We start from the raw sequence: 15165 nt of genomic DNA, 5'->3' as shown, positions 1-15165 counted from the left end.
CAGAGGAGAGGGAGGAGAAGCAGGCCTTGCTTCTGGAAATTCAGGAGCTTAAGGAGAAGCTGGAGAAAGCTGACTCCAAGAACCAAGGCCTGGTGGGCAGAGATGAGACAACGTGCTGCCCCACAATACAGGAACTTCAACAAGAGATAAAGGAGATGCAAAAGAAACATCATCAGGAAATTGAGATGCTCACCATTGAGCATGAAATTGATCTCGCTGTGGCTCAGAAAGAGGTGAAGGAGCTCCAGGAAAAGCTGAAGAATGAAACAAATCTTTGTGCAGAAAGGGATTCAGCGAAAAGGGAAGCCATTAAGATTCCCCCTACAAGGGTCCAGGCAGAGAATTTCTTGGAAATATTGGACCAAGAACTGAAAACTGAACAAGAACGTAGAGCCCAAACTGAGGCAGACAAACAGGAAGCAGTGGAGATTGCAGAGGAACTAATTAAAAAGCTTGAGGACATGGAGAAAACATCCAAGGAGGCTCCATTTGAGAACAAATTTGAACTGGAACTCCAACAGCTGGAGAAAATGCTCCAAGAGGAAAAAAGACTAAGGGTCCAAGAAGAGAGTAAAAATGCTGCTCTCTTGAAAACTGTAGAGATCCTTCGGCAGGAAACAATCAAAGAACGGCCGAAACCCTTAGTCTATCACCTTAACAATGAGCTGTTTGACATCTTTCAGCAGGAGATCAAGGGACTGCACCAAGATGTTGCGGCCATTACAATGGAGAAATTCAACACCAGACGCGACTATGAAGACCTTGTCTCAGAGGAGAGAAAGGAGAAGCAGGCTTTGCTTCTTGAAATTCAGGAGCTTAAGGAGAAGATGGAGAATGAAAACAAACAGGAAGCTGTGGAGATAGCAGAGCAACTGATTAAAAATCTTGAGGATGTGGAGAACATGTCCAAAGAGGGTCCCACTGAGATCACTTCAGCTGAAAGGGACAAGATTCAACTGGAAATCCAACAGCTGGAGAAAACCATCGATGAGGAAAAAGCACTGAGGATGCAGGCAGAGAATTTCTTAGAAATATTGGATCAGCAACTGAAAACGGAACAAGAACTTAAAGCGCAAATTGAGGCAGATAAACAGGAAGTTGTGGAAATTGCAGAACAACTATTTAAAAAGCTTGAGGACATGGAGAAGACGTCCAAGGAGGCTCCAAATGAGATCACTTTGGATGATAGGGACAAATTTGAACAGGAACTCCAACAGCTGGAGAAAATGCTCCAAGAGGAAAAAGCACTAAGGGTCAAGGCTGAGAATTTCTTAGAAGTATTGGATCTGGAACTGAAAACGGAGCAAGAACTTAAAGCCCAAATTGAGGCAGATAAACAGGAAGTTGTGGAAATTGCAGAACAACTATTTAAAAAGCTTGAGGACATGGAGAAGACGTCCAAGGAGGCTCTAACTGAGATCACTTTGGATGATCGGGATAAATTTGAACTCGAACTCCAAAATGTAGAGAAAATGCTCCAAGAGGAGAAAGCACTAAGGGTCAAGGCTGAGAATTTCATAGAAATATTGGATCTGGAACTGAAAACGGAGCAAGAACTTAAAGCCCAAATTGAGGCAGATAAACAGGAAGTTGTGGAAATTGCAGAACAACTATTTAAAAAGCTTGAGGACATGGAGAAGACGTCCAAGGAGGCTCTAACTGAGATCACTTTGGATGATCGGGATAAATTTGAACTCGAACTCCAAAATGTAGAGAAAATGCTCCAAGGGGAGTTTGCACTAAGGGTTCCAAGGAGAGACTGAAAATGCTGCTCTCTTGACAACTGTAGAGTTTCTTCGGGAGGAAATGGACAAAGAACTCCAGAAAGAAAGGGCTCTGAGAGAAGAGGCAGAAAGAGGTAAGTTGGAATTGGAGAAGGCAATTGATATACTTTACCAGGGTTTCGAGAAAACCTGCAAGCTGACAGAGACGCTCTCGGCTGAGACCGTACTTTTTACCAACAAGCTTCAGGCAGACGACCAGAAACAGAGATCTCTGCTCAAAGACATCCAGGAACTCACCCTCTTGCTGGAAAAGGAAAAAACCCTAAGGATCAAGGCAGAGAACTATGAGATGGAGGCCATAGAGATCATAGAGGCTTTGCAGAAGGAAGCAAAATATAGATCCCGGAAGAACAAAGATTTGAAAAAGAAACACCATCACATCAAAGCCCAACCTTTTTAAAGTTATGTGATTAACAACCTTGTTGTTAGATTAATACTTTAATTCATGTAAAAATAACTCATGTTTTTCTGTTTCACCACACCTGATTCAAATGATTGCATGACCTCCTCTGCAGCCACCAAATACTGCAAAAGTCTGTCAATCAGTCATTCATCTGAGTCAGGAGAAGGAGACACCTAAAGCATGTAGGGCATGGGTACTGGAGGACTACGGTTGGGAATCACTGCGGCGGCGGTCGATTCCCGGTCTGTCCACCCTTTCCCGTTTGTTTTCCCACTTCACCCACCTTGCCTGCTGGCGATTGTAATTCCAGTGTATGGAGAGAATAGATTATAACGAGAATTTATTCATGCAGCACATTGAAATGACGGCCATCGAGAAAGCCTAGTGCTCCTCTGATCCAGAGATCGGATCTTTGTCCCGCCCCGGCAGCCAATGAACCAATCAACACCTAACTCCAAACCGGCCCGGTCTGGTCGGCCCGATTGGAACTGCAGCTCTTGTGGTTCCAGGGAGCCGGGTGGTACCGGGCTGGAAGTGCTAATGCAAAAATGATCAGCCCTGCTGACCCGGTCTGACCAGGGCCAGCCCGGGTCTGGCTGTGCAGTGCAAAATGGGCTACAGACACATTCACTCCCTTCAGATACATGAAGTGGCCTGAAACACATCATACAGCAGGGGTCTCAAACTCCAGTCCTCGAGGGCCGCTGTCCTGCAACTTTTAGATGTGCCTCTGCTGCACCACACCTGAATAGAATAATTAGGTCATTAAGGCTCTGGAGAACTGATCAACACAAGGAGGAGGTAATTAAGCCATTTCATTCCAGTGTTTTGTACCTGTGGCACATCTAAAAACTGCAGGACAGCGGCCTTCGAGGACTGGAGTTTGAGACCCCTGCCATACAGTGTCATTTTGTTTTAAATGTTGCAAGTTCTAAGTCAGTGTTTCATTTTTATTGTACTCCTTTATTTAATAAGAAAAGGCTTAAAAACAAACAACAACATAAAAGGAAAGGACAGTTTTGTATTTTTTTTGACTTGGGATTCAGCCTCTTAACTGTAATATAAATAGCTTCTTGTGTTTGTTTCTGTTTTAAATGTTGAACGTTTTACATCATCATCGTATGTATTCAGACTCGTAATGTAATGTAAATAGCTGTTGATGTTTTTGTCTTTGTTTTAAATGTTGCAGGTATGTTGCTTTTTTGTTATTTCTTTTTATTTTTAAAAACACACATGCAAACGTTATGCGAATCATGACTCTGTACTCAAACTCTTATCTAGAGATATCCAATGCTGAAAAAAAATAAATAAAAAAATCCAATGATCGTTCCATATCACGAGATGGAACGATCATTGGATTTTTTTATCTTGGTAATTGTCACCATAGCAACCAAGCTTCTAAAATTGCATTTGCTTTGTGACGTCACGCGTGCAAGATTCTGCGTTTTACTTATCAAAAAGCCTTTTCCGTCCTATCATCACAGAAGTCAACATGTTGCATTTACTGCACATTAGGGGGACTTTAACTGAGCCAGTTGCATTTGGAATAAAACAAATCAAGAATTAGTGGAAAAGCTCTTAATGGCCACTGTCATGGACAGTGGCGGATTTGTGAGGCCTGCATGGCATTGTAAACTTTTTGAAGCACCGGCTTTCAGGCAGAAATGAACACAGAAATTATTTATTACAAACAAAACCAACATATGGAATCCAGTAGAAAGTCTGTGCGGCAAGTGTGCCAGCGCAGATTTTGTTAAAAATAAACATTTCTAAAAATTAGAACTCTTCCTCACTGAATAAAATTTTAAATAACGGACTAATTTTAATCTTAATGCCTATGTGAGATTACACTTCTGCGACAAAAGAGGAATTAATTTGAAGGCTTTCAACACATCTTTACAAGAGATGCCAACAAATTTCCGAGCATCTGACGTGCTCCGTTTAAAGCTTGCTACTGTACAAAAAGCCTTAATCATCACAATGCTCTGACCTCAGGAGGGACCCTCTCACCGTTGTCGGCGAATTTGCTGCGATGGTTTGTTTCCATACGATAAGCTTCCCCCTAACCATTTCCACTAAGCTGAACAGGTTTTCCTTCCATTATGTCTGGTAATAAGGGACCAGGTCTGCACTCACAATTGCTTGCTGATACCACACACGTAAACAAACAAGCAGGGTGATAGCATTGTCTCCCGGCCTTTCTGTAGGATGGTGTCTGTTCGTGTCGGCATGAACGTATTAAACCCCGCTCTGCATTAATATGGATGGGCGAATGTTCAGATGAATCTCTGCAAGCCTGTGTTTTCCAAAAGCCAGACTGCCGGTGACAGTGAGGACACAGGCTCATAGCCCTGGTGTAATTGGTTTCAGATTTAGCGTGAAGATGCCACGTGTTGTTGTTCAGTGGGAATTATCATAATGAAACGTGCTCTCTCTTTGTTCCTTTATGCCTTTTGGCCCTTTTTTTCCCTTCTTCCCTCCTCCTATTCTCTGTTCCAGCTTTTTTGCCTCATCTTTTGTAAGTGTCACCATAATTGTTTTGACCATGCATATTTCCCATTAACCCTACTTGTCTAACCCTGTTGTTCCCCACCCTCCAATCCCCAAACTCTCCTCCTTCGACCCATTCTCCCTACAGAGGTGTCGGTGTCGTCTGTGCTCTGCCTGTCATCGGTCAGAGAGCTGCCAGTTCAGGTCAGGGAACTGTACGCTCAGGGCTTTGTCCTGGTGGCAGTCCACCCCTTCGTCCACCCCTGCGGCCCTCGCCATGCTCACATCCAGCGCCAGCTCCACCGGGCCGTGTTGGTCCGAGAGACTCAAAGGTGAGAAGATCAAACGCATCTCTGTTTTGTTTGGGGTTTTTTCCCCCCCAGCATCATTACCACCTCCGCTTAAGAAAGTGGTTTGAACTGTAAATATCACCACTGTGGGCTGATTAAGATAAATGAGATGATTAGCTTGCAGCCAGATTTAGCTAACAATTAGAGGGTGCCTGCTGGTGCGACTTCATTGTTTTGACACGAGAGCCAACAGAGACTCATTATCACAAGCCTCCTCACCTTCTTTTGTTAATGTAAAATTAATCGTGGGTGATTCAGCCTCTTAAAGCGGCTGGGTTTAGCTCCCTATCCCAATTCTTTCACTTTTTTTGTGTCGTGCACAACTGATAGCTACACTATATAGCACATGTGTCAAACTAAAGGCCCGGGGGCCAAATCCGGCCTGCCATAACTTTTATTGTGGTCCTCTTAAACCTAGAATACAACCTTTAAGATAGCAGTTGTATGCGCAAGTATTATATCAATCAAATTAGAATAGTTTTCATTTGCATACTACCAAATTACCTCAGTGTGAAAAGATGTTTAATATTATTTACTTTTAAGAAGCAGTGGTGTGCAGAAAAAATTGCCGGGCAGGTGCTCAAGTATTAAAAAAAGGGGCATCTAGTGTGGCACTTGAAAGGGCAGGAGCTCACCATCTAGTGTCTATCTGTGCACATCTCTGTTATGGAGTACTCATTGAGTGCATCATATTTTGACGGTTTAACAGGTTTCATCAAACCATTCCTCCATAACCGGCCCTTTGAGTACATCCATAACCTTGAATATTTCTTCTACAGTTTTTGTATATCAGCAGTTTGATTTTTGGGACGTATTCAACTCAAGTTTTTTTTTTTCCTAAGAATTAATCTAGCCTAGATTTTAAAAAAGTACATAGAGGCAGAAAGATCTGCACAGGAAGTTGGGGTCTGCAGGTGTCAAGAACGGCTCTTGTGGTGGCGAGATGGAGTAAGGGTTCTGATTATAGTGAATTCAATAATGAAAAGACTGAGAAAAATAGACGAGGAATCGCAGGTGGAACACAAACTCACTTGGAATTTTATAGAAAAACTCTAGGGCACAAGGTTGATTGCTTGCTGCAAAACAGGTGAGTCTGATTAACTGACTGCAGCTGTGGGGAAATGAAGGAGCTAGAGATAACAGAGGGGATTGGCTGGGAAATGATACTAGATGAATATAGAAGGAAACCCAGGGATACAGCTGATTCTAACAAAAGAAAAGTCTACAGTTAAAATGTCTGATTGAGGAAAAAATTAGACAATGTGACCAATTCATAAATTGTTCAGGGAGGCTTCTAATGATGAAGGAGATGTGGGAATTTCTCGATGGTATTGGCTGTATTGTACATGTGACAACACACTCCTTTATTTCCCATAGGTCTGAACTGATTAATAGAAGCTTTTTCTTCCAAAGAAAAAAAATCATATCTTAGCTAAAATCCCTCAAAACCTTATGGAAGGAGGCTACAATCAGATGAAACTAAACTTGAAATTTTAGACCACAATTCTGAATGTTGCAAAACTAGCACTGCACAGTACCTGATAGAACACCATAACCAGAGTAAAGCATGGTGGTGGTAATATCATGTTCTTGGGAAAATAACTCCAGAACATGATGGGAGGCGCTGAAGTAAAGACTGAATGTTAACCCTGAATCTGAAGCTGCTTCAACAAACCACATGTGTGTTGAAGCAGCTTTAGAGTTGATTGGATCACAATAAATGGATAAATGCTGAAGAAAGTAGGAGAAGAAGTCTGGATTACTGCAATGCATGCAAGTCTTGCAGGGAATCAGCCAGTTTGTTTTGGCAGATTCAGTACAAACCTAGTTGTACTGAATCAACCTATAGTAACACTTCAGCATTTCAACCTGCTACAAACAGAGGAGAACACACAACTAGGATTGTGTGTTCCCTAGTTGGTATGCTAGCCTTCCTGGGATTTCATTTTGAAATTCATATTGAAGTCCTTTTTACATGTTTTTTATGTCTCTTAAAGGTTGTGCCCAGAAATTTAGCATATATGCATCCCTTCTTGTTCTCTCAGATCAGTGGATCAGATGCTCTTGATCATTCTAAAACACAATTCAAGTCGGGATGACAGAGGAGTTGCTGCTACAGGTATAAAACTTTGGAGCACGTTGGCACTCCAGATCAGTCAGACTCATTTTATTGATGTCTTTGAATCTAATTTGGGAACTTATTTTGACTTCTTGCTTTAGGTATCTCTATTATGCTACTGGGCTTTATTACAGTGGAATTTTACATAATTTTAACGTCTTAACTTTATTTGTGATGATTCCAAAACTATGACGTCTAGATTACTTGCATTGATTTCCTCGCATGCAAACTCTTCTAATTGTCTGTATTATGTTTTAACAAAGCTTTTATGTTTGATATTCCTTAAACATGTTGACCTTTTCCCTTCTGCATTTACTAAAACCCCTTCCAAAAACAAGTAGGTATAGAAGATGGATCGATGAGTGGATTTACTAAAACAACTTCCTGGTGTTTTCAAAACTTACTTAAAGAACTTATGAACATCATTCCAAGCATGACAGATGCCATTGTAATAAAATCTGTAAAAAAGAAGGCATCCCTGGTGATCAAAATGGGGTTTTATACTTCGATTTTATGTTGTTTGTGTGATTTTCCTTTTACAATCAAAGGATCTAATGTGCTTGGTTATCAGCTTTGGACATTACTGTAAATTATGTTCATTTAAGTTGTATGCACACTCAAACACTCAGCACACAGATAGGTGCCAGGCTGCTCCTCTGATGCCCCTCCTGCCAAGCTGTCCTGCTGCTTCCTGGCACCTGTCACCGTGGAGACGGCTGATTGCATCACCAGAGCTTGCCAGAGGGGAACGGCGCACTGAAAGAGAGTCCATCTCTCCATCCTTTCATCTGTTTCCTTTTAGCGACCATCCCATACACAAACACGCACACACCTTTTTTTTCCCCCTCTTTTGTCCTGATCACCCCTCTTTGTCCCCTTTACGCTGCCTTTTATCTCCCCGTCATCACCATCCCTTTCATCAAAACCATAAAAATGAAAGAGAGAGAGAGAAAAAAAAAAAGCTAGCTCTACTGTTTCAAATCTAGCTGAGAATGTCACTCACGCCTCAGAGCACAAGATATTACTACGGCCTTCCCACTGACCTCAATCCAAATCTGAAGAGGCGTATCTGAATGCGCCTTTCATGATGGTGCCTTGCAGTGGGAGCAAAAGGAAATTTGGTTCTTTTTTTTCTGTCTAATAAGGTTTTTGTCCCCGTGGTAAATGGGTGCTCCCCTTAAATGGAAAATCCCCCTTCCATCAGATTTGACATTACATTTCTGCTGTGATCATTCTGGGTCAACAAGTGCTGGTGAACATGAGCACGCCTCCCAGAATCTCTAGAGCCAATCCCTCTGCCCCCCCTCTCCTTATGAGTGTAATGGTACCGGTGATGTGCAGTAACTACTAAAGGAAGAGAGGAAAATGACGCTAAGGCACTTTTTGGTCTGGTGCATCTTGACATTTTTGGGTCAATAAGACAGTATTTGACCTGAGCTAAATGACATATGACCATCTTCTTTTCATGTCTCGCCTCCCAGTCCAGAGAAAAGCCAGCTGAGGTGGGCGAGAAACCGTCTGGAGACGGAGGTTTGCGTGGCCAGTCAACAGGCTGCTGACCCGGAAGCCATCCAGAACTATGTTAAGAAGGTCAGTACAAAGATGATTCATTTGGTTTTACGTTGTTTCCCTGTATTATGATAGTGATAAAAACATTTCTGAAACTTCAGACTATTACTATTATGTATATGGTTATTTCACCAAATGTTGATTTCTGAACTCTTCCTGAGTTAAAACATTAGTATTATTGTTTCTAAATGAATATGAACTTGTTTCCTTTGCATTAGATGAGGTCTGAAAGCGCTGCATCTTTTCTTTGCTATTTTGACCATTTCTCCTTTTCTGCAAATAAATACTAAACTTTTGCTTGGAAGTTTGGAGACATGTTGTCAGCAGTTCATAGAATAAAAGAACAATGTTCATTTTACTCAAACATATATATACATATGAAAAAATAATATCAGAGAAACTAATCATTTTAAGTGGTCTCTTTAATTTTTCCCGGAGCTGTATGTGCCACTGCTATCGAGTCTGTGTAAGTGCTATTGAAATGTAACTTATTAATGGAATTTGAATGACTTGCTAACCTCTGGATGCCGAATGCCTGGAGTGGCTCGAGTTGATGACAGCCTGACCTCATGTCTAATTAATTCATCTGATAATCATTTGAAAATTTAGGTCAAGTAAAAATCATAGCGCATCAAACTTTCATCACCACGTGGTCACAAGATTCCTGAGTATATGAGAGAATATAGTAAATTAAACAAGACAGTTGTGTCTTGGCTAAAGTACATAGTTCTCCATTAAGAAATTCTCACAAACTGATGTTTTTATGTCTGGGGAAAAAAGCAAAAATTTGCCTTTTTATGCATTAAATAGAACATATAAACTTAAATCAAACTGAGCAAGAACAGAATAGCATATCTTGGGACTGTCTTCAGTGTGTTGCAGCTGGTAAATAATAAACGGTTGGAGTAGTTGAAAAGGGAGATAAAACATCATGGTAGGTAAAGCATCATTATTGGAGCAAATAAAGCTCTGACAAAGCCTTGAGTCATTTCTTTAAATTTAGCTTCTTTTTTTTTTTTTTTAAAGTGATGACGTTCAAGGTTTTTGAGACATTGTTTTCCAATCCTTTTACCAGGACATTTTTAGTTTTGCTTTTGGTTCATGTGAGCCACTCAAGCCTTTGATTCGTTTAAGCATAAAAAAGCCTCTTCTCGAGCACATGTTCTTTTTTTTGTCACTACACAATTGATACAAAGAAGAGATTTTAAATTCCACTTTTAAATTGCAATTGAGCCTTCCTTGAACTGACTAAAAAATTAGTTTTTCTTTTACTACTTCCATTTAACAAAAAGGGACAAAAACCATAAGGGAGTTTTCTTTCAGCACCAAGTTGATTATCAAGGAGATATTTGTGGGGTTTGCAATCTGTCTTTATTTTTAGTGGGGGCCGGGGATTATATCGGCAACGAGGACTGGAGGAAAACTTTTCCTCACACCCAGAAATCCTCAGAGATTGGTAGGTGACGACAAGTACTCACCCTGAGGTTATTTTAGTCAAAGTTGGTGAGGTTAGCTATTAATGGGCCTCATAAGGAGTTTCATAACTTATTCCTCACCTGATACATTTTATTTAAGATATCATCTATCAGTATATGGAAAATTTCTCAATAAAGTACAGAATATTTAATGGGCTCTCGTGTTTTTTTTCATGTAACTTTAGTGTAAAGAAATTGAAAGAATTGGCATTATTTCTGTTTTATTGGTGGCATATCTAAAAACTTGCTTGATGTGGATTTAATTATGAAGGAAACAAGCAAATTTGTAACACATCTAGTACATTACTTCATGTCGATGAAGTAATTATGATGTTTTAAAAAGTTATAGAAAGTGTTACTCTCTGTCACACCATTACAACCTTCCTTTGTCTGTCTCTGTAACTCATGATGACTTGACCAGCTTGGGCCGAGAGTTTGTTGATCTTTAAACAGTCTGAGTGCCCCCTTGTGGTTTAAATAAATATTATACAATTAAATAAAAAAACAAACAAGAAAAAGTTGGTTTTCTTGCCTTGGCGACTCCTCCAGGCATTCAGCATGTGGACGTGAGTGTATCTTTATCAGCACAGACCGAGCTCTGCATAGGATAGCATGAGGTTATTATTGTCATATACATGTGACATCAACATTTGCATTCCTGTGTGTGGCATACAGAGTGTCTGAGTCGTGGCGCTTTTGCCAATGTTTTTGTGTCCAATACAGTCTGTCTAAGATGGAGATCTAATTATGTATGATAAAATATCAGATGCATAAAAAGTTAATGCTGAACTTTTAGCTGTGAGGTAGGCTATTATGAAGGGATATTAAGACATAAACAAGTGAAAAATCTACCAAAACACGAAGAAATACTTTTTAAGACACCATAAACAAACACAAGTCAAAGTCTTTGGTGGAAACATGTAAAGAAAGTAGGTGTAGCTCAACACTTTTGCACAGTCCCGTGTCTGGTGTTAAACTTCCTCTGCGTCTCCACTCATGAATTCCCCGGCAGTCCTACATTGGGAAATGAAAATGTGCTCTATTGAATAGATTTGCATCTGAACACCCAGCGAGCACAAAGGAAAACCTGATTGGATGGAAATGCACATCACTGAGCATAATGTGATAGGCTCCGGCAGCGTGACATGAATAACCAATCGGATCGCAAGCTGCCAGTGAGAGTTTGTGATAAGAACCAAAGCAGACACAGAGAAGAGGGTACATGGTTTGTGTGTGTGTGTGTGTGTGTTTTGAAATCCTATACTTCTGTTTTTCCCAGTACTAAGCCAGCCCTGCCCACTCTTGGCATCCCGCTGGACGTAATGATCAGATAAACTAGAGCTGATCTCTGTAAATTGTGTCCGTGGGTGCTGGAGAAACCAGTTCAGAGTTGCAACCTGCGTGCATGGATGAGTGAAATGTCAAAAAGAGTGGGTGATAGGGGAAGATGTGCCTCATTATTGTTCCGCGGTAGTTCTGGAAATCTGATTTTCTCTCCCCTGTTGAGTCCGCCTGAAACTGTCAGCCCAAATATCAACTGACAATTAACCGCTCGAGCTCGGTTGGAGGGGGGGCAGCAAACACACGTGCCACATGAATGTGTACAGATAATGAGGTCCTTTTGTGATTTGAATATTTGATCTTTCCAGTTGATTAGGTGGGCTGTTATTATGAAGAATACCCACCTTGCGTCTGTCAGCCTTTGTTTGTGTGTAAATTAGGCTTTGTTTGTCGGAATAAAAGGAGCCGACGCAGCAAATTCATTTGTGCCGCTGTAAAAAATGCCCTTTCACACACAGAAAAAACCCCCAATAAACAATGAATATTCACTATAAGCAAGTGAACAGCCAAACATCCAAATAAAAGCAGAGCAATCAATGAACAGGCAAACGCTTCTCTTGTTTCATTATACTGTTATGGTCTTAACTATCCCAGTGTAACCAGTTCTGACAGTTCAATTATTATTACAGGAAATAAAATGGCTTCATATTTAAACAGCTCTTTTTTCTAATTATCTTTTAATTCAGTGGCTGATTTTTCCTTATTAACCATGGTAGAGCTTCAGTCAGAAAGTATGCTTGACATCAGTTGAATTTAAACTGTTGCATTCTGGGTACAGAGCATTTGCTGTACATCATCACGGCACGGCCGGAAAACGTGAGGAGAGGAAACGGAACTCCTGCGTAAAACACGTCTTCACCCACTTCAAAATAAGAGCGTGAATATAAACGTCTATTTGACGAATTCTTAACAGTTTTAACTTCAACACGGAGGCTGAATTTTATTGAAATTTTATTCAACTGAAAATTTTGAATTTATCCGGAAACAATTATTTAGTGGAGGCTAAGTGTGCTAAATATTTTTCATGTGCTAAACTTGCTTGGCTGTTAGCGTATTAGCAGATGTGTATTAGCACAATGTTAGACCGTATCCAACAGCTTTAGATACTTCCCAGGTGCATTCAATGACTACTTCTGATCAATAACACTTTTCAGGTCAGGGCCCATTTAAAAGTTCTTAGGATGTTCTTTGCTATTTGAGAATATTGTGCAGGTAAAGCCAATTGCAGTTGTATTAAATTGTGGTAAATTAATCTGAATAAAACAACTGGCTAAATAAAATCTCTATAAAAAGTGTATATTGTTTTTTGTTGAATCTGTGATTTTATTTATTTTTTTAAGAACTCATCTGTTCACCATTAAATTTGGCTGATTCTGGAGTCTTGACAGATTTGTCATTTATGAATCATCACAAATAAAGAGTCAGCCATTGCTGCCTTCAACAATAGATAACTGAGTCATTTGAGGAAAAATGGAATTAAATACCTGATAAATTACCAGAAATATTGTTTTTTGTAGACCAGGACAAGCAAGTGTCCCAATACAAAATCCTGAGGAACTCCTTTTATCAAAGGGAAAGACTCATAACATCTCCATATGCCAGATAATCTATTAATTATGTGTGTGTATGCTTTACAGATCCAGGATGTGGCAGAGCAAGGGGTGATGTTTGTGGGATTTCTACAACAGCCGGGAGGAGGGCCGTATTTTTTGGGACACTGGGACCCAGAGGAGCTGTCGTCCTTGCATTCAAGCCCGTCGCCAATACATCGGCATCCTTTCAGCACTAATACGAGCCCAACGGAGCCAGACCTGAATGGTGAAGATGCTGATCTCTGCTGCTGCGAATCACAAGAGTTGGATTATGGGGCTGTGGAAAGTGTCAAACAGGACCAAAACTCCTCAGCGTCCAGAAAACCAAACTTCAGCCTCCTGAAGCACCCGGTAAACTCTCCTCATAACCCAGAAGAGCTTTGTGATCAAATAATAACCTCACAGATTGGTGCCAAGGACTTCAATAAACCTCATAATCACGTCAAACCTGAAGCTCACAACATGGCAGAAGTCCAGAGCAAACGGTCAAGTCTGAGCCTACCAGAAACAGCAGTCACAACGAGGCTGCCAGAGTGTAGATCACAAGAGACTAAACAGCACTTCACTGCATCCACAGAGAAACATCTTAATGTCTCCAAACAGAGAGAAAGGAGAGTTTCCAGCCCAGACAGCTGGCTCAGCTCTCCAGAGCTGGATCGTAACCATGACAGAAGATCTGACTCAACGCAGACAGATGGGCAAAGACGCGTGACAACACAGAACAACAATCACATCAGGCTGAAGAATTCTGGAAACGACACAGGTTCAAGCTCACCGCCGGCACAGGCTAGTAAGTAAGCAGAAGGTTGTTATTTTGTTCCCCAATTCGACAAGCTCATCATCCGGGCTCACTCTCCACTTCATTTTTGCTGATTATTTGTCTGTGCGTCTGCAGGGATGCAACTGTTTGCACTGTACAACCACACAGAAGAGCCCGACACGTCCCTGAGGTTCTACTCTCTCAGGGTGCCTCTTCACGTTCAAAAGGAGGCGGAGGCGATCACAGACGTTGATGCAAACTGGCTCGACCACATGACTCAGCACTTTAGCAGCGGGGCGCAGCTCATTGATGGGTTTTTCCACCTCACAGACAACCATGGTTTGTCCGCCGTACTAAATATGTTTTTGAAACACTTTATGTCCATTGTTAAATCGAAGGTCAAGCAAAGTCGGCCACAGAAACCAGGGCTTGTTTTATACTAGGACATTTTTGCATCTCCTTAGCACAGCTGAGTAAAATGCTTTGCTGAAGTGTTTATGCCCCTCGAAATTTTCTTTTTGTCATTTAACAACAACAAATCTATTAGGATTGATCGACCAACACAATTTGGTGAAACAACTGGAAATGGAAGGACAGTGAAATCTGAAATATGTTGCATACACTTGTATTCAGAAAGTGCAGAAGTTCAGTCAACACTTTGTAGAACCACCTTTCACTGTAAATACAGCCACAAGATTATTTTTGGTTCGTCTCTGCCTGCTTTGCACCTCTAGAAACAGACTTTCTTTAGCCATTTAACATTAAATCCCCCTTTTCACTTTTACAGATATGCTCCTTTCACATAAAATCCTGATGAGATGCATTGAAATTTGTGATTTTAATGTGACATCTTGAAAACATTCAAGAGGTGGGAATACTTTAGCAAGACACCGTGACTTCTGTGAATGCTGAAACCCAGTTCCAGATCAAAATGTTTCTTGTTGAGAGAATCAAGATATTGCTCTACAATCGTTGGCAGAATAAATCTTATTTCCGACTAGAGTTTATTGATTAAAATAGGAATCCCACACCATCTAAGTCTAACCCGAGAATTTGAAAGTCTGGCGAGATGAGAAAATCTTCTTAAATTCTTAAGATCCCTGCTGCGTGATAGATGACACGCATGGGGGACATCACCTCGAAGTCCACGACTTGTCTCACAAGTCGCTGCTCGGCTGCACACGAGTGAAGCAGGCTTAATCTAAAATGGACGTGGATGAAGAGCGAGAGAATGGAGAGGAGGCTCTGAATCGCTTACATGTGCCTGTGTTTGTCTGTGACT

The 15165-nt window shown here is 40.9% G+C and overlaps 1 protein-coding gene across 3 annotated transcripts in view; it reads left to right on the top strand.

The window, feature by feature from the left end:
• Positions 1-15165, top strand: part of LOC102235307 (raftlin-like) — a 45949-nt gene that overhangs the window by 25231 nt on the left and 5553 nt on the right. For all 3 annotated transcript variants that reach the window (XM_023345220.1, XM_014470134.2, XM_023345219.1), the window contains 4 exons: positions 4826-5009; positions 8628-8736; positions 13169-13913; positions 14019-14222. In XM_023345220.1, the coding sequence (XP_023200988.1) occupies positions 4826-5009; positions 8628-8736; positions 13169-13913; positions 14019-14222 (1242 nt within the window). The remainder of the gene's footprint in view (positions 1-4825; positions 5010-8627; positions 8737-13168; positions 13914-14018; positions 14223-15165) is intronic.

This window comes from Xiphophorus maculatus, chromosome 13 (assembly GCF_002775205.1).
Source record: "Xiphophorus maculatus strain JP 163 A chromosome 13, X_maculatus-5.0-male, whole genome shotgun sequence".
Taxonomy (NCBI): Eukaryota; Metazoa; Chordata; class Actinopteri; order Cyprinodontiformes; family Poeciliidae; genus Xiphophorus; species Xiphophorus maculatus.
The sequence above is the reverse complement of the archived record's forward strand: the minus strand, read 5'-3'. Positions and strand labels throughout refer to the sequence as shown.